We start from the raw sequence: 22,886 nt of genomic DNA on the forward strand, positions 1-22,886 counted from the left end.
GTTGTTACAACACACTAAAACCTTGGTGTGCGAGGAACTTGTTCTGTCAGTGTTCCACAAGATGAGGAAACTTTTCTAATAAATTTTAACTTGATAAATGAGCGATGTCTTGCAATATGAGTAGTATGTGATGCCCAATGTCACAACTGAGCCAATGGTCCTTGAAGTTCGCTTGGATATACAAGCGCTCTGGATTACAAGCAAGTTTCCAGAACAAATTATGCTAACAAACCAAGATTTTACTGTATATGTTGGTTGCTCTAAATAATGCTGCAATAAACATGGGAGTACAGATATCTCAGACACCTATTTCCTTTCCTTTGGATTTACACCCAGAAGTAGCAGTGCTAGATCACATGGTAGTTCTATTTTTAATTTTTTTGAGGAATCTCCACACTGTGTTTCATAATGGCTGCACCATTTTCTATTCTCACCAACAGTGCACGGTTTCCCTTTCCTCCACAACCTGGCCATTGCTGGTTATCTCTTGTCTTTCCAGTTATAGCCATCCTAATAGTCATGAATTAATAATACCTCATTGTGGTTTTTATTTGCATTTCCCTAATGACTAATGACATTGAACACCTTTTTATATACCTGTCGGCCATTTGTGTGTCTTCTTTAGAAAAATGTCTATTCAGGTCCTTTGTCCATTAAAAAAAAAATTTTTTTTTTTTTTTTAGTACAGTTGACACACAATATCACGTTACTTTCAGATAGACAACACAGTGATTCAGCGTGTATAAACTATGCCATGTTCACAAGTATAACAACCGTCTGTCACCATACAGCGCTATTACAATACCACTGACCACATTCCCTCTGCTGTGCCTTCTATTCCCGTGACGTATTCATTCCACAACTGGAAGCCTGTACCTCCTTCTCCCCTTCACCCACTTTGCCCATCCCCACCCCTGGCAAGCTCTCTTCCAATTATCAACAGTGGGCTACAAGAACAGAAATGTAAATCTGTAGAGATGGAGAATTTTTATGGAAAATAATGGCAAATTGGGAAGATCTGTATCTGCAGGGCTAGAATGTCACATAAAATAAACATAAACCAAGTACTTAAGGATGTTTCATCCAAAGAGTCGTATTCATATGTAATTAACCCACGATAGTGCCCAAATTTCATCATTTAAGTTAACTAAAATTAAATTTATACAGCATAAAATTAAATACATTGCAATTTAATTATTTTTAATAAGTGATCTAAACCTATTAGGACAACACTTGATGGCGGTCCATTAAATTTAGTTGCAATTAGTGTGTAAGGGCCTACCGCTACCAATTTAGGCTACACATTCTATAATCGTTATGGATTTGGCCAGGAATTAGAGCCGGCTACACTGCAGTTAGGAAGCCCTCTGGCTTCACATCGCCCGGGGTGGAGCTCTGGTTCGGTGCCACCACAGCACAAGTATTTGTCCTACTCTCCACTGTGTAGGTTCACCAAGTACCGTCTCTATGTGTTACGCAACATGTATTTGTCACTACACTGGCACTATGCTCACCAGTACGGACGCTAAATAAATGATTAATGAAACAGTTAGTGATAATAAAGCAGAATCCATTTACTTTATTCAACAAATATTTATGAAGGAAAGGCAAGAAAGAATGGCGGTGAAAAGCCCAGACTCTGCATCAAGGAGCCCAACTTCAAATCCTGACTCTACTTTCTAAGTGACCATAAGCAAGTGATTGCCCTGCTCTGTGTCTACTTTGCTCATCTGTTAAACGAGGACAGGATTGTGAGGATGTTGAAAATATCTACCGAGGGGATCTGTTTTCAAATTCTTCATAATGCTTTCAACAGCGAGTCCCCAATAAATGCAAACTATTCTAACTGTTGGCACCATGTGCCACTGAGACCTTACAAGGGTTGCAAAGAGCAGGGAAGGAAAGAAGGAAGAGCAACGCATGCATATACTTTGAGAGCAGTCTTTCTTTCGTTCCCCACAAAATACCACTGAGGCTGCGTAAACAACATAGGGACTGTCGGGATGTGGGCTTCCGAGCTGCTGTTTCTTCTGCTCGCCCGCATACTTGGCCCCCACTTCCCACTCCGGAATAGAGAAGCGGGAGGGATGGAGGACGAAGGATGGGAAGTGGGGGGAGACAGAGACAAAGAAACACTGCAGTTGGAAAATTCAGGCATCGACTACAGTGTCAGGTGAATGCCTTGATGGAAATCATAGTGCAAACTTCCCACCTGTCTGTCTGCCTGTCTGTCTTGGGTAAACCGTTAGCCTCTCCACACCTTGCTTTCCTCTCGTCTAGGCTGCTGTGATGATAACATGAGATAATGTATGTACAGTATTTAATATGATGTTTGGCACGTAACACGCCCTCCAATAGATGTGTGAGATTAAAAAGAAACCTTAGGTTCCTTCACTGAACTCGCTACTAGTGGTTCTCATTTCTCATCTGTAAAAAGAATTTAATAATACCCGTCTCTCAGGGTTGGTATGATAATCGCATAATTCATGTTGACTCACATAAGTCATACTCATAAGATACTCATAACTCATAAGATAATTCATGTACACCTGAAAACAAGATTATGCTCTATGTTAACTAACTGGAATTTAAATAAAAACTTAAAAAAATAAATGAGATAATCCACTTAAAACGTTTTGTAAATGCGGTGCCTGGGTGGCTCAGTTGGTTTAGCGTCCGACTTCAGCTCAGTTAAAGCACCTGACTTCAGCTAAAACCCATGATCTTACAGTTCATGGGTTCAAGCCCTGCATCGGGCTCTGTGCTGACAGCTCAGAGCCTGGAGCCTGCTTCAGATTCTGTGTGTGTGTCTCTCTCTCTCTGCCCCTCCCCTGCTTATACTCTGTCTCAAAAATAAATAAACATTAAAATTTTTTAAGTGTTTTGTAAACTAAAATGATAATAAAACATTAATGTGTACTATAACCTTCTCTGAATATGAAAGTTACTTTCCTAAAAGTTTTGGATTCCTTTATTTAAACAGAAATGAGTGGGTTAAAAAAAGAAAAGAAACATCATTACAATTTTTAGTTTAAAAATGTAAGATTTTTTTTCCCCCAAATGTGATAATATTATCTGTACCATGCCAATTATTATTTTTTCCGTTAGGAGTTCATGTGATAGTTCAGAAATCCTGCTCAACAATCTATAATTCCCTTTAAATTGTCTCTATTTTTCACCATTTGCAGCAACGTGGATGGAAGTGGAAGGTTTTATGGTGAGTGAAATAAGTCAGAGAAGAACAGATATCATGTTTTCACTCATGTGGATCTTGAGAAGCTCAACAGATGAACATGGGGGAGGAGAAGGGAAAAAAATAGTTACAAACAGAGAGGGAGGGAGGTAAACCATAAGAGACTCTTAAATACAGAGAAGAGACTGAGGGTTGATTGGGCGGGGGGTGGAGAAGAAAATGGGTGATGGGCACTGAGGAGGGCACCTGTTGGGATGAGCACTGGGTGTCGTATGGAAGCCAATTTGACAATAAATTGTATTCATAAAAAGAATAAAAACATTGTCACTATTTTTCTTTTTTTGCATTCTATTATAATTGTGTCGTAAGTGTTTCCTATACTAGGTGACAAAGTCCCGGGAAGAAGGAACCAAGACTTCTATTTTATTTTATATTTAATTATTTTGAGAGCATGAGCAGAGACAGAGACTCCCAAGCAGGCTCCGTGCTATCTGTGCAGAGCCTGACGCAGGGCTCAAACTCAAGAAACCTCAAGATCATGACCTGAGCCAAAATCAAGAGTCAGACACAGAAGTGACGGAGCCGCCCCAGCACCCCATCCAAGACCTTCAGACATCCATGCCCTTCGTTCTCAGTCAGTAGTTCATGCACACTTAATAAACATCTAACCCAGGGAACTACATGAACAATGCAAAATTTACCTCACCTCTTTCGTCATCAGTTTGTCTACTCGTAACCTCACTTTGTTCAACCAAAGAAAGTGTGTAACAGAAACTACGCATTTGGCACATAGTGGGCGCAAGCTGAATAATCAAAGGAAGACAGGAGTCAAGTTTGGCCTGAACGCTGGGGACAGAAAGTGTAATAAGGCCTGGATCCTAATCTCCACGGACTTACAACCTAGGAAAAGAGGCAGACACACCAAATCGTCTGAATCAGTATGACAGGTGCTACAATACGGCAATATTCAAGATACACACTACGAGAAAAGACAGAAGGAAGAAATGAGGCAAAAAGTCACATAGAAAGTAGTGCTTTAGGTACGGCCTAAAATGTTAAAAAGACGTTTTACGGGTAAAAAAGGTCAGAGGGCATTCCAGGCAGAGGGAGTAACAGGACCAGTAAGTGCAGGAAACAGTGAGAGGATGGACTGGAAATAAAACTGAGGAGGTGGGCAGGGAGCAGATCATGGAGCATCTTATCCTTTATGCAAATGACTGTGGACTCTGCCCTGTGGGTGACAAGAAACCGTTAAGAGGTGTGAAACACCGCATGCACTGTATCGTAACTACACTTTAAAACTGAAAGGGTATAATAAAATAGAGAGGCATGAGAGCAGAAGGGGGTCTCCACAGAGAAGCCCAGGTGAGTGGTGGGAGTCACAACTACGAGTGATGGCAAGAATGGAGAAGAGCTGAGGGTGACAGAGATTTCAAAGATGCATAAAAGCAAGAGAAACAGTTTGTATTCGAAACTCGTTTAAGCATCATACTGCATCTCATGACCAATCCCTAATTACTTTACAAATAAGACCTCCATGTACCATATTAGGGGGTCTTCAGTTTACTCCTCTTCATGCTCCCTGTGGGTACGCAGCACAGGACCCTGTACAATGGACACACCAAACGTGTGAGTGCTGAGAGGATGATTTAACTAAGGATTAAAGGACTAATCAGAACAGAATAATTCTCTGATATCCTCTGGCCCAGGGATTTTACGGCAGATTCACAGAAATATCGACACTGAGTATGGGTAGAGAGCACATAAACATATAAACAGAAATAACTCAGCAGGGAAAGAGTTCTCGAACCCCCAGCATACACGTGACATACCTTTAGTGTTGCTACGGCCCAGCTCCTCTCCTGGTCTATCCACGACGGGAGCTGCTCGCGGATTCGCTGCTGAGAGTCCTTTGGTAAGAGCAGTTGTTTTTGTTGGTATATGTGGTAACATTCAGACTTAGAAAAATTAACAATTGACTAGCTAATTTTATGAACGCTATTTTGAAAAACTTGTTCTATACATTATTGTAACTTATTTTACAAGTCACCATTATAAAATTCCATATAACAAGGTACAGATAACCACTTACATAAATTTTGTACACATTCTCATGGTACATAATCTTTTAGAAAACTTAAGGGCATTTAATAAAAAACTGCCATAAATTTACATTATTTTTAACAGTGTCTTGCATTTCAGACATAATCTAGATTTTGCATCACACTTCGGGTATGTTAATTTGGAGACAAATATTATCCCCTGACATGTTCAAATAGAAAATTAGTAGAGAAGAAGCTAAACTTGCATGAAGTGATCAAGAATTAAAAAAAAATTTTTTTACACTTCCAATTGTATGAGAATTTTCCTTGTTTTAATACAAAATTCTATTTTCTTAGGATTATAAAAGTGTTCTTGGAATAAAACATATACACTAAGAAACTAATATGGTTTCTTAGTATTTAATTAGTATTATTCTCATAAGAATATATGTCTTTATATAGACTACCCTTTATAGTAAGGTAGTAGAGGCAAGGACATATTCCTCTAATTAAAATATAATTTCAACAGTATTTTAAAATTCTTCTGGAGCAAACAGTATTTCATGAAGGCAAAGCTAGAACTATTTTCCCTAAGAGTGACATAAGTTTTTTTACTTACAGCTTTCCGCAACATGTCTCCAACAACCACACCTGTAAACGTATCCCATTCCTAACGAATAAAAACAGAAATAATACAAAAAAATAGACAAATACTAACCAGGTCACAGAATTTTCTTAATTTCCCTATAAGACGGCTTACAATGCAGCTCTCTAAGGACATGGAAAAAAATAAAACTCATTTCACATCTCCTACTCCTGGTACAACATTACCATCTAGAATCTGTTTGTGTACCAACAACATAAAACATTTGTACAAAAACTGCTACAAACAATTGTACTGAAGGAAGAAGTACACCTACATTGTGTGTGTGTGTGCGCGTAGGTATATGGGTCTCAACATCTGAAAGTGTACAATGTCACGTTCAATTATCATTTGTCACTACCCATTAATCTGTCCTATTACGTGTGAATTTTCACTAACAGAAAAGCGTAAGTTGCACCAAAAATTTAAAAATTGTCTATGCTGGGGAAAAATAGAGGAAAGTACATCCATTAACTCATCTTTTCCAACAGATTGGGAGAAGACTGCCATCATTCTTTTTTTTTTTTAAATTAATCCACAGAATCACAACCGACCCAGTGTGACATCATCTAGCCCTCCAAGAAAATCTCCGTCTTCACCCTGAGCCCTTCTCAATCAGATAGTAATAGGCACTAGCATATTATTGTTACACACTGGTCAGCAAATAAGGAAAAAACATATTAAGATTTGAGGGCAAAAAGAAAAAAACAAAATTATTTCCTGCCTCCACACTCCGGGACCACTCAATTCTTTCACTGAAAGTATAGTCAATAGAATAGGGATGATTACTATTCCTCTACGTGAGAGAAAAATGTTCTCCTCTCCCAATTCCTATTTATACTCCAAGAGGGAAAACTAGGACAGTAAGTCTTCTTACACAGTGTGGAACATATGTTGGTGAAACACGTTATACAGGAGGAAGGAACGGCATCAAATAAAAGGAGTCCAACAAATTCAGGAGAAAGAACACAAGTCCCCAGAGCGTGGGGAACAGTCTGCAGGAAGTAGCCAAATAAGGGGAATCCGGGACATAAACCAAGTCTGACCGAGTGGAGTGAGAGGTTCCGAGGTCACAGGTGCGCTGTCCACACACTGTCCCCGCTCCTCCCCACCCCCGGCCACTGTGCTCTCTCTCTCGCAGACAATAATGGCAGAGTAACAAAAAAAATCACCTACGTATAATTTCCTTAAACATGAGCTCACCAGAGATGGATTAGTTACCTCTAACCTGAAGGAGGCTCAAGTTGGAGTGAGTTCCATGGCAGACGAGAAAGAAAGTTACAAAGAAAATAAATTATACATAAAATGATGAACAGAAAGCTTCAGGCTATGAGAAGCTACTGCAAAGTGCCCACCCTCTTGCTTCACCTGCTGACTCAGAGCAAGTCGGGGAGGGTAATAAATAATGTAGCCGTCTATCCACACTGTGTCACATTCCTATGTGCCTGCATGAGGACAAGAAGCGGACGTGGCTCAGAAAGATGAGCGACTCGAGTTTATTTCTCTGCCTCTCGTCACTTCAGAACGCTGGGCTCATCCAGAGGGGAGGACAAGCAGGAACCAGCATTTTTAAATGTCTAACTTAGTTAAAACTTCATAGGTTGATACACAATTTCCAGACTAAAGTTATTTCTAATCTAACCATGAACCTTACAAACTCTACGTAACTCTTATATTTTCCTCCTTTATTTCCACTTACATTTTCTTGAAAAAGTTCCGGATGCATGCCCCGAACGAAGTGCAGCGCGAACATCAACTGGTCAGCCTGAAAAGAATAAGAAATGTTACCGCGCTGTTTCTACATTTGTGTGTTTGGAAAAGCACAGTCCTGACATTTCAGCTCAGTGTTCTATTTTTAAATTGCCCACTTTTATCAATAGAAGAAATGACTACTGAGATGGTACCTACACAGGGCACTTCTGAGTCAGGGGTGGGAAGGACACAGGAAGTACCCAACATTCTAGACAAAATGCTACAGATGAAGCGTCACGTACATCTCATCAAAAAAGGTTTATTTAACTAGCTGAAACCCAATTGCGAGGTCTGAATTGGTCACTACTAATAAGATCAACCTCCTGCATTAATAGTCTTCAATGTGTCCTGTGTATGTTTACATGATCCAGAACATTCTATATGCCCGTGAATCAAAACATTTCTAGAAATTTATGCAAAGGGATGATAAATGTATTCATAGGATATTTGCTGCAAGATTTTTTATTATAGAGGAAAAACTCCAACAACCTAAATGTTCCAAGGTGATCATAAATAATATTCAAATCAAAATATACAGCATAGCCCATATTGTGGAAGGAGGGGCAATATGTTTGTATAATCATATATGGACACATGTCTGCAAAAAGAATTGGAAAAATGACATCACCTTTTATCAGTAATTTATTTTTACAACTACATGTCATTTTTGGTTCCTTCTTTTTTCTGACGTGTATATTATAAATTTTCTAAAGTAAGCTTAGCTCACTTCTGTTAAAAAAAAATCTACCCAAGCATCTTTCCCACCAGTTTATAATGTAAGCATTTAAAAACAATTTTTTTTAATATTTATTTTTGAGAGAGAGAGAGAGAGAGAGAGAGAGAGAGACCGACCAAGCAGGGGAGGGGCAGAGAGAGGGAGACACAGAATCCGAAGCAGGCTCCAGGGTGAGCTGTCAGCACAGAGCCTGACGCAGGGCTCGAACCCATGAACTGTGAGATTGTGACCTGAGCCGAAGGTGGGCACTCAACTGACTGAGCAACCCAAGCGCCCCTGTAATGTAAGCATTTTATAAAAAGGGTCTCCTGCAGTATAATAATACTTTATATTTAATATGTGTATATGACTGTAAGTCTACAAATAAGAGATAACTATAAAGACATGAAGATGTGGGGGTGTCTGGTGGCTCCGTCGGTTGTCAGCTGTGCTGGCAGCTCCGAGCCTGGAGCCTGCTTCCGATTCTGTGCCTCCCTCTCTCCCTGCCCCTCACCTGCTCATGCTCCGTCTCTGTCTCAAAAATAAATATTACAAAAAAAAATTTAAAGACATGACGATGCAATAATATGCAGAAGATACATTTGTCACAAAGAGATGCTCTTATAAATCCTACCAGCAAGTGACATCCTCACCTGCAAGAGAATCACCCCTCTACTGGAAAGATTCAGTGCCTCAAATCATACAATATAAAAGCACAGTTTATTTCATAAAAGTACATGCTGTGTATGTATATGCAGCAAGTAGTCAGTAAATACCTATTAAGTGAATAAATAAAAAGCATGTGTTCACAACCATAACATAGCTAATGACTTAAAAAAATTTCTCCAAATAGAAAAACTTTGGGCAGATGGCCATCACTCAGATGATGGGAAAAGAGTTACAACCAACTAGCATGTGTAGGAAACAACTACATGTGACTTTAAAAATACAAAAAGCAAGACCTGTCATTTGGGGAGATGTGGAGTGTTCTTAGGTATGAGAAAGTAAGAATTCAGGTGTGGGGTTGGCTGACTGGGGACTGGCTGGATAAGCCACTCAGATGCTTATTTTATAAATTAATGCATGTTTAAAATGATTACCACAGCATCCCTCATCGAAGGTAGATAACGATTAAGATAAAAATAAGACAATACATGTACTACTTTGAAGGCTTTATCACTTAATAACACACTTAATTCTCTACTCCAGAGATATACACACACAAATTCACACCCAGTACTACTACCCTTACCCCGCCACTGCTTCCTCTGACCTGAGGAAGAAGAATGCGGTCTCTGTCTCTAGGGTTAGTACAAAGACGGCAGGGCCCTGGCACTCTAGGGTTCTCAGATCAGGCGCTGGGTTCAGCGAGCTGACTGTTAATTCCATCACTGAGGCCAAACTCCAAAACACTGGCAAAGAATAGCCACATAACACAGAGTCAACAAACGGGTAGTGGCAGTTCCCCTTCTCCCTGTGTTCTGGAGACAGAAGACTTCCCAGCCTGAGGGATGAGCACACAATCGTAGCTGAGCCTCTCCCATCACATCCCCCACAGATAACGGCACGGGAACTACGACAGGCTAACCCGGACCTTCATCACCTTCCCAAACTGGAGGCGGCAGAAGCCGTTTCTGGCAGCTGGTTGACAGCTATACCAAGGAATCCTTTCAGCCCCAGGGATTTAAGAACAACGTTATAATAAAAAACAATTATGACTCGAGAATACACCTAAAAATACAATTTACTGAGAGACAAGAGGACACATTATTTCCAAATAAACCGGGGTCAAATTAAGAATGTACAAATCAAGCTTACGGATTTTCTGAATATTTGCTTCAAACAATAACCAAAACAACAACAAAAAAACCCTGTCATCATCCAGAGTTGAGAAATTACTTTGAACCTCTGACGTCCTTATCTACACTGCTTTTCAGACCAAAAAATTTCAGTATTTTATTTACTTATTTCCTGATTTCGAGAAAGAGCGAGCAAGTGAGCTGTGGAGAGGAGACAAAGGAGAGGGGAGAGAGGAGAGAGGAGAGAGGAGAGAGGAGAGAGGAGAGAGAGGAGAGAGAGGAGAGAGAGAGAGAGAGAGAGAGAGAGAGAGAGAGAGAATCTTAAGCAGGCTCCGCATTCAGCATGAAGCCCAACACGGGGTCAGTTCCACAACCCTGGGATCCTGACCTGAGCTGAAATCAAGAGTCAGAAACCAAGGGACTGCACCACCCAGGCGCCCCAATTTAGGTGTTTTAATTCAATGTCAACTCATCTCATTGGGCTTGGTTCTGTTAACAAAATTCTTTAGTATCATGGGGATATAAGCAAAATCTCAACTGATCATCGACACGAAGAAAAATCAGTAAGAGAAGGCAGAGGACTAGCGAGTATAAATCAGCCACATGGCATCCTATAAATTCCACCCTGGCATCACACACACCCCAGTGAATATGCAGGAAGGGTGAAACTGTTAGCACACGAGTAACATGGTAGAAGGGAGTCTTAAAGCCCACTTTAGGATGAGGTCAAGTGTTTCCAGACAGGATGATTTTGCTTGAACTGCACCCTGTTAGCCTTGAGTCTTCAGGCATCAAGCAGAATGGGCTTAAATCCCAGTTCCAACACCCTCCACACAGGAATAACCTACAGCACGGGTGCTAGCTCTGCATCTTGGTCTCCTCCTTTAGAGAACAGGATTGTCGTAGGAAGTGAGTAACAACGTATGTGAGGTGCTTCCCCGGTGCCTGGAACACGTAAGGTGACACACAGTTGCTACCTGCTTTACAGTCACCTGATGCACTACATACTACTGTACCAGAAAGGAAATTTGTCTTAAAAATCTTCTATAAACCTGCTGATTCTCAGAGACTGAGAAGCAGTAGCAAGAATAAGAAATCTATTCCTTTTATTTGTACTCGACACTATTCATCGCTTTCAAACAACTTCAAGGTAATGTGTAAACTACCTGCTACCATATGAAGTCTTGCTTTAATTGAGCAAATACGTAGACAGCATAGAACCAAGCACAGGCAGGGGCACCTGGGGACTCAGTGGGTTCAGCACCCAACTCTTGATCTTGGCTCAGGTCATGATCTCAGGGTTTGTAAGACTGGGCCCTGTGTTGGCTCTGCACAGCGTGGAGCCTGCCTGGGATTCTGTCTCTGTCTCTCCCTCTCCCTCCCTCCTGCTCGCTCGCTCTCTCTCTCTCTCTCTCTCTCTGTCTCTCTCTCCCTCTCCCTCTCCCTGTCTCTCTCTCTGTCTCTCTCTCTCCCTCTCCCTCTCCCTGTCTCTCTCTGTCTCGCTCTCCCTCTCCCTGTCTCTTTCTTCTCAAAATAAATAAACTTAAAAAAAAAAAAAAAGAACCCAAGTACTCACAGTTGTGCTTGAGGTGGTAGGTCACACATTTTAGTTAACAATTCTATGCACATTCAACCCTACTTCCAGAAAATCTAAAGGGTTAGATGTAACACTAAAAGTTTCAAAATCTTCTAAGCAGAAGAAAATGATTCAAATTATCAGGGTTCATTTTAATAAAATGAAAGGCTATAAAATTTTTAAATATCCAATCAGAGAACTTCCACTTTTCTATTAAAAGACAACACATTTTGATAGAAAAAAAAAATACCAGAATCCAAACTAAATGATTTGTAGGATAAATACAGTCAGGAAATGCCATTAATTTCCTTTTAAAGTGTAATATCCATTTGCATTTGAATCAGCTGGCAAATCCACTGGAGAGGAAGGCGAGGTGACCCGTCTTCCCTCACCGGCACCCTCCCTGCATGCCAGTGCTCCGGTACGCCATGCTTCCACGAGGACAGGGGCACGGCAAGAGCACATGCTCTCCAAACCTCCTCTGTGCTCTCATCCAGTACATGAGAAAATCACTTCACAGCCCAACAGCAACTTCCCTTACTTCGTATCTGTTCCAAATGACACAGTGGGAGGAAGAAAGGATACGTAAAGGCGCCAGCTTGTGCACAGTCCGACAGAACCACAAGTGTTGGGGAACTGAATATGCTACTTACCCGATAATTGTCCAAAATACTTGGGTTACTGAAATAAACGCTCTGATCTCTTGGACAAAAAGAATGACAGAGCCAACAGTCTGAACTGAAATTGCTAGACAGCCTTCTCCATTTGTTTTAGTTTATTACAAACCTAAATTTTCTGCTACAAAACAAGTCAATCATTTTTTTGTTCCAGGTCAACTTGCTTTCACGTGGGTGTGATGTGAATACTAATTATCCCAGGCTCTGCTTCAAGGCTCTGGTGTTGCCACACCACTGTTGGCAACACAACAGCAACATCAGCATGAGGAAAAGGCAGTTTAACGTGAAGGTGGTTGCTAAAAATCCAAAAAGCTTTCACTAAATATGAAATCAGTTCCATCCTAAGTAAGATTATAATGCTAAATCTTCAAAAATGGACCTCACTGGTTTACAATTAATATGCTTTCTAATTGTTATTCACCACTGAAACTCCATGGAATGCTGAATTCATGTTGAATACATTTAACATTACTGACACAGAAATATGAACATTATAAAACATATTCCATCACCAATTAAAAACATATGTTAAGAATTATAGACGTTAGCTTTTAAAAAATGTTTTCAAGTGTTCACAATAGAAAAGTATGTCTCAAGATAGGCAATAACAAATTCCAGCTGGGCACTAAAATATTAAGGATGTGCAGCCTTACAAGCTCTCCCCTAGTGCGATAAAACGTTGGCTTTAGCTTAACTTACACGTATTTTTAAAAGACAATGTGACTTAAAAGAAGTAACCCTAGCTAAACTTCACTTATATGTTACATCACTTTGGTACTCAACATTTACTGTATCTTCCCCTCCCTAATTACATTACAGAATATAGGACATAAAGATTTAAATCTCATCAGTAGATATAATGTATTACTAAAAATAAATAAGAATATATAAACTGAGGTGCAGATATATAGGTCAACAGTAAGAAATTCCCAATAAGCTACTATTTTTTGGAATGAGTAAGAAATTTTATATTATCTTTTGACTTAAACATTTTTTCAGGAATAATATTTTATAGTCCATGTACTTCCATAAGGATTTTGGTGACACCTTGAAGTAAGTGTAGGTCCATAATACTTTCACAAAGTATTCACAATCACAAATCACATTTAGTGTAGAGGTTTTAAAAGAAAAGTGAAAAAGCACTAAATATATTACTAGAAGAAGAATCAAAATGAAACTCCGCAACCTTAATATATTCACTAGAAAATAAATATTAAAACTACATTAAAAAACTAATCATGGGGGCACCTGGGTGGCTCGGTCGGTTAAGCGTCCGACTTCGCTCAGGTCATGATCTCACGGTCCGTGAGTTCGAGCCCCGCGTCGGGCTCTGTGCTGACCGCTCAGAGCCTGGAGCCTGTTTCAGATTCTGTGTCTCCCTCTCTCTCTGTCCCTCCCCTGTTCATGCTCTGTCTCTCTCTGTCTCAAAAATAAATAAATGTTAAAAAAATTAAAAAAAAAAAAAACTAATCATGAAAATTCACTAACACAGAAATCAAAAAATAAATCCAATGATTAAAAAATAAAATATAAAACAATTACCATCAAGTAGATTTGTTCTGTAAAGCAAAGCCTATTCTTTAAAATACCAAGAAAACAAACAGATGGGGCAAATAAGGGAGGAAGGTAAAAACAGACATTTAATAAAAATTCAGAGGAGGCAGGAAATATTTGCAAACCATAACTTGACAAAAAATAGAAAGACTGATAACATCCAGGGTTGAAAAGGATGCAAGGAAGGAGAGACCTCAATCCACCAAGACAGTAGCAGATAAACTAGGATGAGCCACATTACAGAATACACACGCTAAGAATAATGAGGTTAACATATTTATATTCATGGAAAGATCCTGAGGACCCGTCGCATGAGAAGAGAGGCAACAGAAGAAAACACCTACCAAGGAAAACTGAAAATGTCAGCTAGGTGTACATGTGCACGTGAAGAGAAAGGACAGGGACCGTACGGAGCCGATTGAGCGTGGGACAGGCCAAGTCTAACGCAGCGACCGCAGGCAGGAGCGACCGAGCGTTTTCTCTATAGGTCCACCAAGTTGGAAACTCTTCAAGAAAATACGTTTCAGTTTGTGTACTAACAATTTTTAAGTATCATGTGAGCTAATATATCGTACACGTTAGAGACGTGAGATCAAGGATCGATGAAACTCTACTGCTGTGTCATCCTCAGACCTAGAACCCTAACATTTTAGTGACCAAACGGACTTTGACGTCATCTGCTTATAATTTGTCGTGTGTACAGGTTAAAACTCAGGGCCAAACAGGTGATTCTTTGAACGGCACCTAGAATACACATACACTGTACAGACACCTGAAGAGAAATCTCCACGGTTCTCATTAAGCAAAAACTCTGCAGAAATGCCCAGCTATAACTCTCACCTTCCGGTAACAGCCCTTGGCATTTGAAAGATTTATTCAGTCTCCAGTAAAGATCATCAACATTATCACTCTAATCATAAAAATTACTATCCCTTTCTACAGAATGTAGTAACTAGATCTTTTTCAAGGTTTTCTGAGAATGCTGTATAACTGTGCCATAACAACTCTATTTCTCTCACTTGTTTTTACAAAGCCCTTCCTCAACATATCTCAACCAATACCCAAAAACTGACCCTTGAAAAAAAAATCTTAAAGTAAAAAGCCTCTGTGTTTTCTACAACATTCATAATTTTCTAAAATATGTTTCATTTTCTACTCCTTGGGGCCCTTTTAATATGAAGATGTCTATGACATTCATGTCTCAGGATCAGGCATTAGTTCCAGGAAGAGAAACCAAGTTTGCCCCCAAGCAATTTCAAGAGAGATTTCTGATTGCAACAGCTGTGTAGACACAGTGCCACACAACAGTGCCATGACAAACGTGGTCCAAAATGTCAGCAGTGCTGAGGTGGAGAGACCCGAGCTAGGAGATGACTCATCACAAGGTCCTGCGGCAGCTACGGGCTCGTTCAGAAGGAAGGGAGATAACCCTCCACACTCGTCATTCTCCTACCACATCCCAGAAAGCCAGAAGACACCCCACTTAGCAATGAATGTTACTCTGGGAAAATATCAGAAAGGCCGATTTCAATATGTTTCCAGTTGGGAAAGGATTCCACAATTTCACTGTAAGACTGTATTAAATACAAGTTCAGGTAGTATTTTATACATGAAAAAATAATATTTCTTACCTTAAACAGACAACGGCATATATATTCATAGACCATATGTTTTAATGAGCTGATAAGAGACTGGATTCTCCGTTCTGTACTTTCGGAATCCTGTAGATTACAATTTGAAAACTGAAAAACCATTAAAAAATTTATAAACAGTTAAATGAGACCCCATAGTTTAATCACACTTATAAAATGTTCCTCCAGACTCAAAGCTGATTCTGGAATAATTATCTTTGTCAATCAACTTAAGGGACTAAATAATACAGGGACTAAATAATTATTTCCAATAATACAGTATGAATTGAATTTGACCATACCACTCTGATGCCTAATGGCATTAAAAGTACTGCTTTCGTAGGGGTTAAACCCATTTCATTACTCACATTATAATTACCAATCAAGTCCTGAAACAGTGTGACCACAATTTTCTCATCCTCAATATAAGAACCTAAACGATCTTAAACCATGGTCTCCGTGTTAACTAATGATGAACACGAACACTGATGTTGATGCTGTTTAGAAATCATATCACCTGTAGTTTTTTTGTTGTTTTTTTTTTTATCTGTTTCTGTACTTCCATTGTACAGGATTGTCATGATTTGAAAAATACCACTAATTGTGATTTCCTTTGACTACTAAAGAGGAGAAGAAGGATGTCAAGGCTGGTCTTTCTCTAAGTGTCACGTGATTTTTCATGTCACCTCAGGGAGCATTTGCAGCCTACATGCCTTGAAAAGTTCAATTTTGGTATAATATTTAGGCTTAACTTCCTCCCTTCCTTGTGATTTTAATGGACAAGGAAAAAGTCTAGTAAAGTAATTTTAACAGTTTAGAGAAAGACATCCAGGATAAGCCGTACAATGTGTGAAACTGGTACAAAACTAATGAACCAGCACTCAGATCCATCAGACCTCGGTTTCGGGCCTTGTTAGCAGCATGTTCTGAGACAGCTCATTGTTTCTGGTTCACGTGGCAGACATCGTCTTCGTTTCACTATTAACAAAGGTCACATGTGAAATGGACCCCTGGATCCACTGAGAGACCCCACTACAAGATTTAATGCATTTCCAAGACACTGGAAATCAAGTTTTTTACTCTACATCTTCAAGATTCTATTGCTTTTTAAAGTAAATTCAAACATGCGCGCGCACACACACACACACACACACGCAGGTCAGTGGTATTCGATAACCATGCTATGGAAGAAGTGTGGTTACCGAGGAGACGCTGGGCTACACACTTTTGTAAGGAGCACAGAATAACCAATGTTCTCCTTGGGTTTAGTCAGAACTGCTAACCTAGTTACCAGTTCTCATACTAGTGAACTCACTTTTAATGTGAATATTTTTTGACTAAAGGATAAAGAAACAACATTTAAAACAAACCTATACTTGCATACTTTCTAAGTAATTTATGAGAAACTTTTAATGAAAAATTATTCAAAGATCTATATAATCCATTGTTGGTTAAGAGACTGAAAAGGACACTGTTGCTGCCTCAGTCTACTGCACCAATGGCACGTGCTTCCACAGGTAGGTAGAGATGGCAACTGCGTAACGGCTCACAAACGTGCACTTTTGTGCCAGTCATCCGTGTCTAGGGATTTACCCAGGGGAAAAACGAGAGAAGGAAAACAATGGAAAAGAGAAAAACCACAAGTTTCTATAGCTGTCTTAAAACATGGCCAGATTCTTTGTCACTCCTCCTGACCACGGGCAGGTTTGTGACAGCTTCCACCACACACAACACAGCACAAGGGATACCCACCCAGGGCTGGGTCGTGAAGGTTCTGCCTTACCGAGCAGAAGACACACGTTGGTCCCCCAGATGTCCCACCAGGAACGCACTGCTCCACACGGTGAGGAAGCCCAGCAGGGACGGTACGTCAGTCAGCAGCCCTCCCACCAGCCCCAGGCACCAGACTTGCCAGTAAAGACTCCCTGTCTCCCCCTCCAGTCCCACCTGAGGCCCCAAACATGGTGAAACAGAGATAAGCCATCTCTGCTCCGCCCTGACCAAATTCCCCACAGGATCCACGAGCAGAAGAAAAACACCACCAAGACTGGGGTAATATGCTATTCAGCACAGATAAGCAGACAGTGTCCATACAGCACCTGGTTACACGAAGTACTGTGCAGCCTCACCGTTTCTCAAAAAGACCGCAGGTTCCTATATGTGACGTGAAAGTTGTCTGTGATATACTGACACTTACTTTCAAGACCATGTGATACCTGTGGGTTAAAACAACCTATATCCATTCACGTTCCCTTCCTTCTACGAGCACATACACTTGTTACGTAGCATACACTTCTGCAGCCCCGATAACTAGAACAATTCCTGGAATGTAGCAAGCCTCAAACGACGAACGTGTACGATGAAATGTTCAATGTTCTTTTCCCCAAGTGAGATTATGTAGACAATTTCTCTTTCTACCATTTTTAATGATACTCTATTACATATTAATTTGTACTCAGAATTTAAAACATTTCCATTCAAAGGACTGTCACACTGGGGTAGTTTGTAAGAACATAAAATACACTAAGGAGCCCGTTTCTTTAAATATGGCTTAAAATTGTTACGTGGGGTCTTCTAAAACGTAATTCTAAACAAGTTTTCTCAGGAAATTACTGTTACAAATTAAGTACCTAGTAAAGTGATCTCTCCTATTCAGTATCAGCTACGGGGCAAGCAAGAGTGTACCTGTTTGTTGTGCAGAGCCCGCTGGAATAGTCGGAGAAATGCAGCCAAACTGAAACGGTACATGTTGTTAATTTTGGCCAAGTCGGAGATGATGAAGAACATCTTGCTGGCACTCTCAGCCAGGGGAAGGTACGCATCCCGCTCCTGTGGACCACAGGTGGGGCAGGAAAACACCTCAGCAGTAGCGCCTTACTGCCACCCACAGACCGCCACACCCATGTGAGCCCCCCCCCGGACAACCAAGGAAGAGGACCAATTTTATAACAGGAACAATAGGGCCCAGTTTTTCTTATTTTTATAGAACAGAGGGCAATGTATTTAGATAATTATCTGCCTCTCCGATTAAAGTCGCCTACAGAGGTAGAAGTGGCTCACGGTGGATCGGAATGAGGACCACCAGCACCTACATTAGGGAAAGGGTACGAAGACAGGCCACACAGTTGTGATCAGAAATTAAGTGACAAGAGTGTACATTCCAAAAGAGAACCAGCGTAGTAATAAAAAGGGCACCGTGCTACAATCCCTGCAGGAGAGGAAAGTTACAGCTGTGAATCACATGTGTGTGCAGACGGACGGACCAGACAGTCTACAGGTGTCCACACCAAATACCAAAAAGCACCTAGCACTGTTGGACATAAACACAGAACAAGCCAGTGTCCACGGGGACCTTCGCTCTGACAGAAAGTAAAGGGTGATTAAATGGCCTCTAGGCTCTGAATGGGACTCTGAGGAGGTTCTCCATGGCACTGTTATTCTGATCCGAGCACCAGGATTACAAATACGGTATTAGTAAAATTATGTGTGTGACTCAGCAACACCTGTTCAGAAAGAGAAGGTCAGAAAGTCCAAAACCCTTGTGTGGTAAGATCAGAAATGACAGGTGTAACATCTGCCGAGCTTAGCCCTGGGACAGAAAACGAGGTGGCTAGATGAGAATCGGGTTGTAAACCTGTTCGTGCTTTGGTTTCCAAAGAGCCCTTCCTATAAGAAAAGACTTAAAAAGTAACGATATGTAAAGGTACAATTTGAGCAAGGGCTGAAAAGTACTCCAAGGAAACGTGAAAAGGTCACTGAGATGACTGGCAAAGAATTAAAGGATGTCCCTGAGAGCTGTGGTCAGGCTGGAGCCTGGAGATTCACAGTCACATACATCTGTTTGGGGGTGTTTTTCCTCAAGCAAAGTTCAATCACTAGAAGGTAGGAGAAGACAGGATATATTTATGTTATGGATTTGGGTTAGAATTTGGCAAAAGGAACTATCAAAAGAATAAGCCAAAAAGCATTTTGAGCATTTACAAGAAAATAGTTCAGATCATCACAATCATGGGGTCCGAGATAAGTAGGGAAGAAAAATGTTGTTAGTGGAAAAAACACCTAAAAACTCTCAATTAATACATTAAACATGCTTTAATTTTAAAAAGCTCCAGGAATGGCAAAGTTGGCTATTTGTGAAACATTAATTTTCAACTTCAGTACAGACTGGAGCTGCAGAACGTGAGCCAGTGTGATGCCAGAAATCAGCAGAAGGCAGCGGCGCGTATTATTGATGCCGCGGGCACCACACCAGCCCCTCTGGGGCAGCAAGGAGCACCCCCAAGGCTCCGGGGCTTTGAAGTGCTTTCTATTTTGTAATCGTCACTCTCCTCAGGTCCTCATTCGACACTTTTTATCAGATTAACATAAAAGGTGAAGAAAACATGATAGAAGACCACAAAAGAAAGGAAATAATTACTTGGTCAAGAGAAATCTGGAGTCTGTAAGATTCTTTAAGTGACTCTTGAGTAAGTGCACTGCTTGCTTTTGTCTGATTCAGAGATTCAATCAAATCTTTATTTTCCAAAATATTCCCTTGAGATGTGGCAAGTGTCTGTAGCAAAAATTAACAAAATAACATGAATAGTGTTACACGTATTAAAATAAAAGAAGCCCATATTAGCTATCATTAATTTGATGGTTTTTATGAAAACTTACATTATTTTAAAAGAAATTCAACATTTTATAGTTTATAAGAATGGTACAGTACATTATGATATACTACACGCATATGTATTAATTTTAGCAATCTAATAAAAACTACTTAAAGGTACAGAATAAATCATAATTTCATGCTGCATTTTAATGTCATTCGAAATTCGGAGCATGCAATAAATATTAGTGAAATAATGCAATAAAAAGACAGTAATACATAAAAATCACTTGTCTTACACATTACTATTACTCCTTAAGATCTTGTATCCCAAGACACCTACTTTTTTCTCTTTGAAGTCTGATTTTAAGATATATATTCACATCACTGACACAACCAAAAACATGCTGAAGGCACTATTAAAAAATACTGTTAATTATATTCATTAAAAATGTAATATAAGAAAGTTTCCTGAATAACTATATCTTACCTCTAAAAGAGATTCCTCAAGCTTGGCTAACTGTATTTTCTTATCTTCTTCCTGTTGTAACAGTTTTGTTTTCTGTTCCTCTAGGTCAGGTTTCTCATGCTGAATAGTTAAAGCCAAAAGCTTAAAAAAAAATTTTTTGTTTTAAGTCAAAATTATTCTAGTGATGAAGTTCAAACAAAACAAACTTCCCACACACAGGTCTTATGTTTGACCAAATATCACAATAATTATTATATTATGTACCTCATTTGATTCTTTCGAGTTAAACATGAGACACTTCACAATTATTTCTGACCAGAAAAAGAGGCAAAATAGTTACACTGATCAATAAAGTATTAAATATTACAGGACACCTGTAAGAAATTGTATTACTTATCAATATGTAATTCTTAGTTCTAAACTTATAAAATTAGATTAAATATATAAAAAACATGGAAACTAGTTTTTTAATGGTAAGCATTCATATAAAGAAATTAAAAAATAACTTCCTTAAAAGACTGTGTCATCAAAATTGCAACGAGATACCATTTCAGGTCCACTAGGATGGCTACAATTAATAAGACAGATGTTGGCCAGATGGGGAGAAAGGAGAATCGTCACACACTGTTGGTGGAAAAGTAAAAGAGTGCAGTCACTTTGGAAAAGTTTGTCCTTCAAAATATTAGACACAGAGTTACCATAAACCCTCAAGTCCACTAAAAAAATAAAACCTTTTTAAAAAAATAAGTAAAAAACACTGAATTGTACACTTTAAATCGATGAATTGTATGATATGTGAATTGAATCTTAATAAAGTTATTCTTACAAAGCAACGTCGGGGCGCCTGAGTGGCTCAGTCGATTAAGCGTCCGACTTCGGCTCAGGTCATGATCTCATGGTTCATGGATTTGAGCCCTGAGACGGGCTCTGTGCTGTCAGTGTGGAATCAGTGTGGAACCTGCTTGGGATTCTCTCTCTCTCTGTCCCTACTCTACTCTCTCTCCCTCTCTCTGCCCCTACTCCGCTGATGCCCTCTGTCTAAAATAAACAAATAAACTTTAAAAAAGATTAACAAGTCAATAGGCACAATGTCTTTAAAAAGAGAGTGAGGAAGGAACTGTGTAAATAAAAGGCTAGATATAAAAACTCACTCTGAGATTCATAAAATATTCTGAAGTACAGTAAGTGATACACAGATGCAGGGAATTCAAAGAGGCCTATATTCTAGCGGGGAAAAAAAGTCACATGAGGAATCAGACACCCTTGCTCCCCTAGCCAAATAAGTCAACGAAATGCAATTTTCACAGTGAAACCTCAGTTTACATCATTAAAAAAGAAAAAGTAGCTGATCTTAGTCTATGATCCTTCTTTCTCTCCAATTCCACTACACACGACGGAAACAGGCCATAAAACCAAAGGCAGCAGCTTGATGTTAACGACGAGTGTCTCACGCAAAGGATAAAGGAAACCCGAATGCTTTACTACTCTAACTCACAAATACATTTTCAAGGTGTTTCCAGAAGTTTACATGCTCATCAGCTTCTTGAGACAGACTCCAACAAGGAATCATGTATTCACAGAGCTACAGAAGATGCCCCAGGCAGCGCACCGCCCACCCGCACGCACCTGGCCTTGCAATCCACTTCTCGTGGTGGTGAAGTTAACCTCCGTAACTATGGCGGCTGCGTCCGGCGGGATGAAGGGGTTGGGGTTTCTTGTTGACAAGAAAAGGTGGAATTCTTCATTGTAGTCGATAATTTTGTCACCTATTTGTACCACGTAACGTGGCCCTATGTTTTAAAAATGAAATTATCAGTTGGCTTCAGTATTCTATCTTTTGCTACGTGACATTAAAAAGTATAATGTATATTTTCTGGTATTTCTAAATAGTTGGTAGTTTATAGGCTTTTCAGTAGAGTATGAAACAGCAACAGTTAGGCTACCCAAGAGACTATTAACCAGAATGCCCTATAAATCAGCTCTTATACAAATAGGGATAAACAATGATATCCATTATACACCATGTACGTGGAATGAATCAACAATTATACCATGACTTACAATTTTAATTTTACAACTAATTTATTTTTAAGAACAAAATACATGTTTTCAAAGATTTTCAAACGTTAAGAAAAATACTGGACAGAATTTTTGAGAACCTCAGAATAGATTTAAATTTTTTACTTAAAAACTTCAAGTTAATATGAAAATAATTCAATGAGCACTTTATGGAGAATGATCTAC

General features: G+C 39.7%; 1 protein-coding gene across 4 annotated transcripts in view; it reads right to left on the reverse strand.

Annotated features, from left to right (window-relative positions):
* The window catches only part of DYNC2H1 (dynein cytoplasmic 2 heavy chain 1), a 348,288-nt gene that overhangs the window by 167,740 nt on the left and 157,662 nt on the right, over positions 1–22,886 (reverse strand). For 3 of the 4 annotated variants that reach the window (XR_007454148.1, XM_049614176.1, XM_049614189.1), the window contains exons 66-73: positions 22,269–22,432; positions 20,664–20,783; positions 20,000–20,134; positions 18,268–18,411; positions 15,583–15,693; positions 7,578–7,643; positions 5,855–5,905; positions 5,026–5,103 (exon numbers count right to left, since the gene is read on the reverse strand). Coding sequence is in view for 3 of the 4 variants with exons in the window: in XM_049614176.1 (XP_049470133.1) it covers positions 5,026–5,103; positions 5,855–5,905; positions 7,578–7,643; positions 15,583–15,693; positions 18,268–18,411; positions 20,000–20,134; positions 20,664–20,783; positions 22,269–22,432 (869 nt within the window). In the remaining variant the exon portion in view is untranslated. The remainder of the gene's footprint in view (positions 1–5,025; positions 5,104–5,854; positions 5,906–7,577; positions 7,644–15,582; positions 15,694–18,267; positions 18,412–19,999; positions 20,135–20,663; positions 20,784–22,268; positions 22,433–22,886) is intronic. The other variant, XM_049614182.1, reaches the window with a different exon arrangement.

This window comes from Panthera uncia, chromosome D1 (genome assembly GCF_023721935.1).
Source record: "Panthera uncia isolate 11264 chromosome D1, Puncia_PCG_1.0, whole genome shotgun sequence".
NCBI lineage: Eukaryota > Metazoa > Chordata > Mammalia > Carnivora > Felidae > Panthera > Panthera uncia.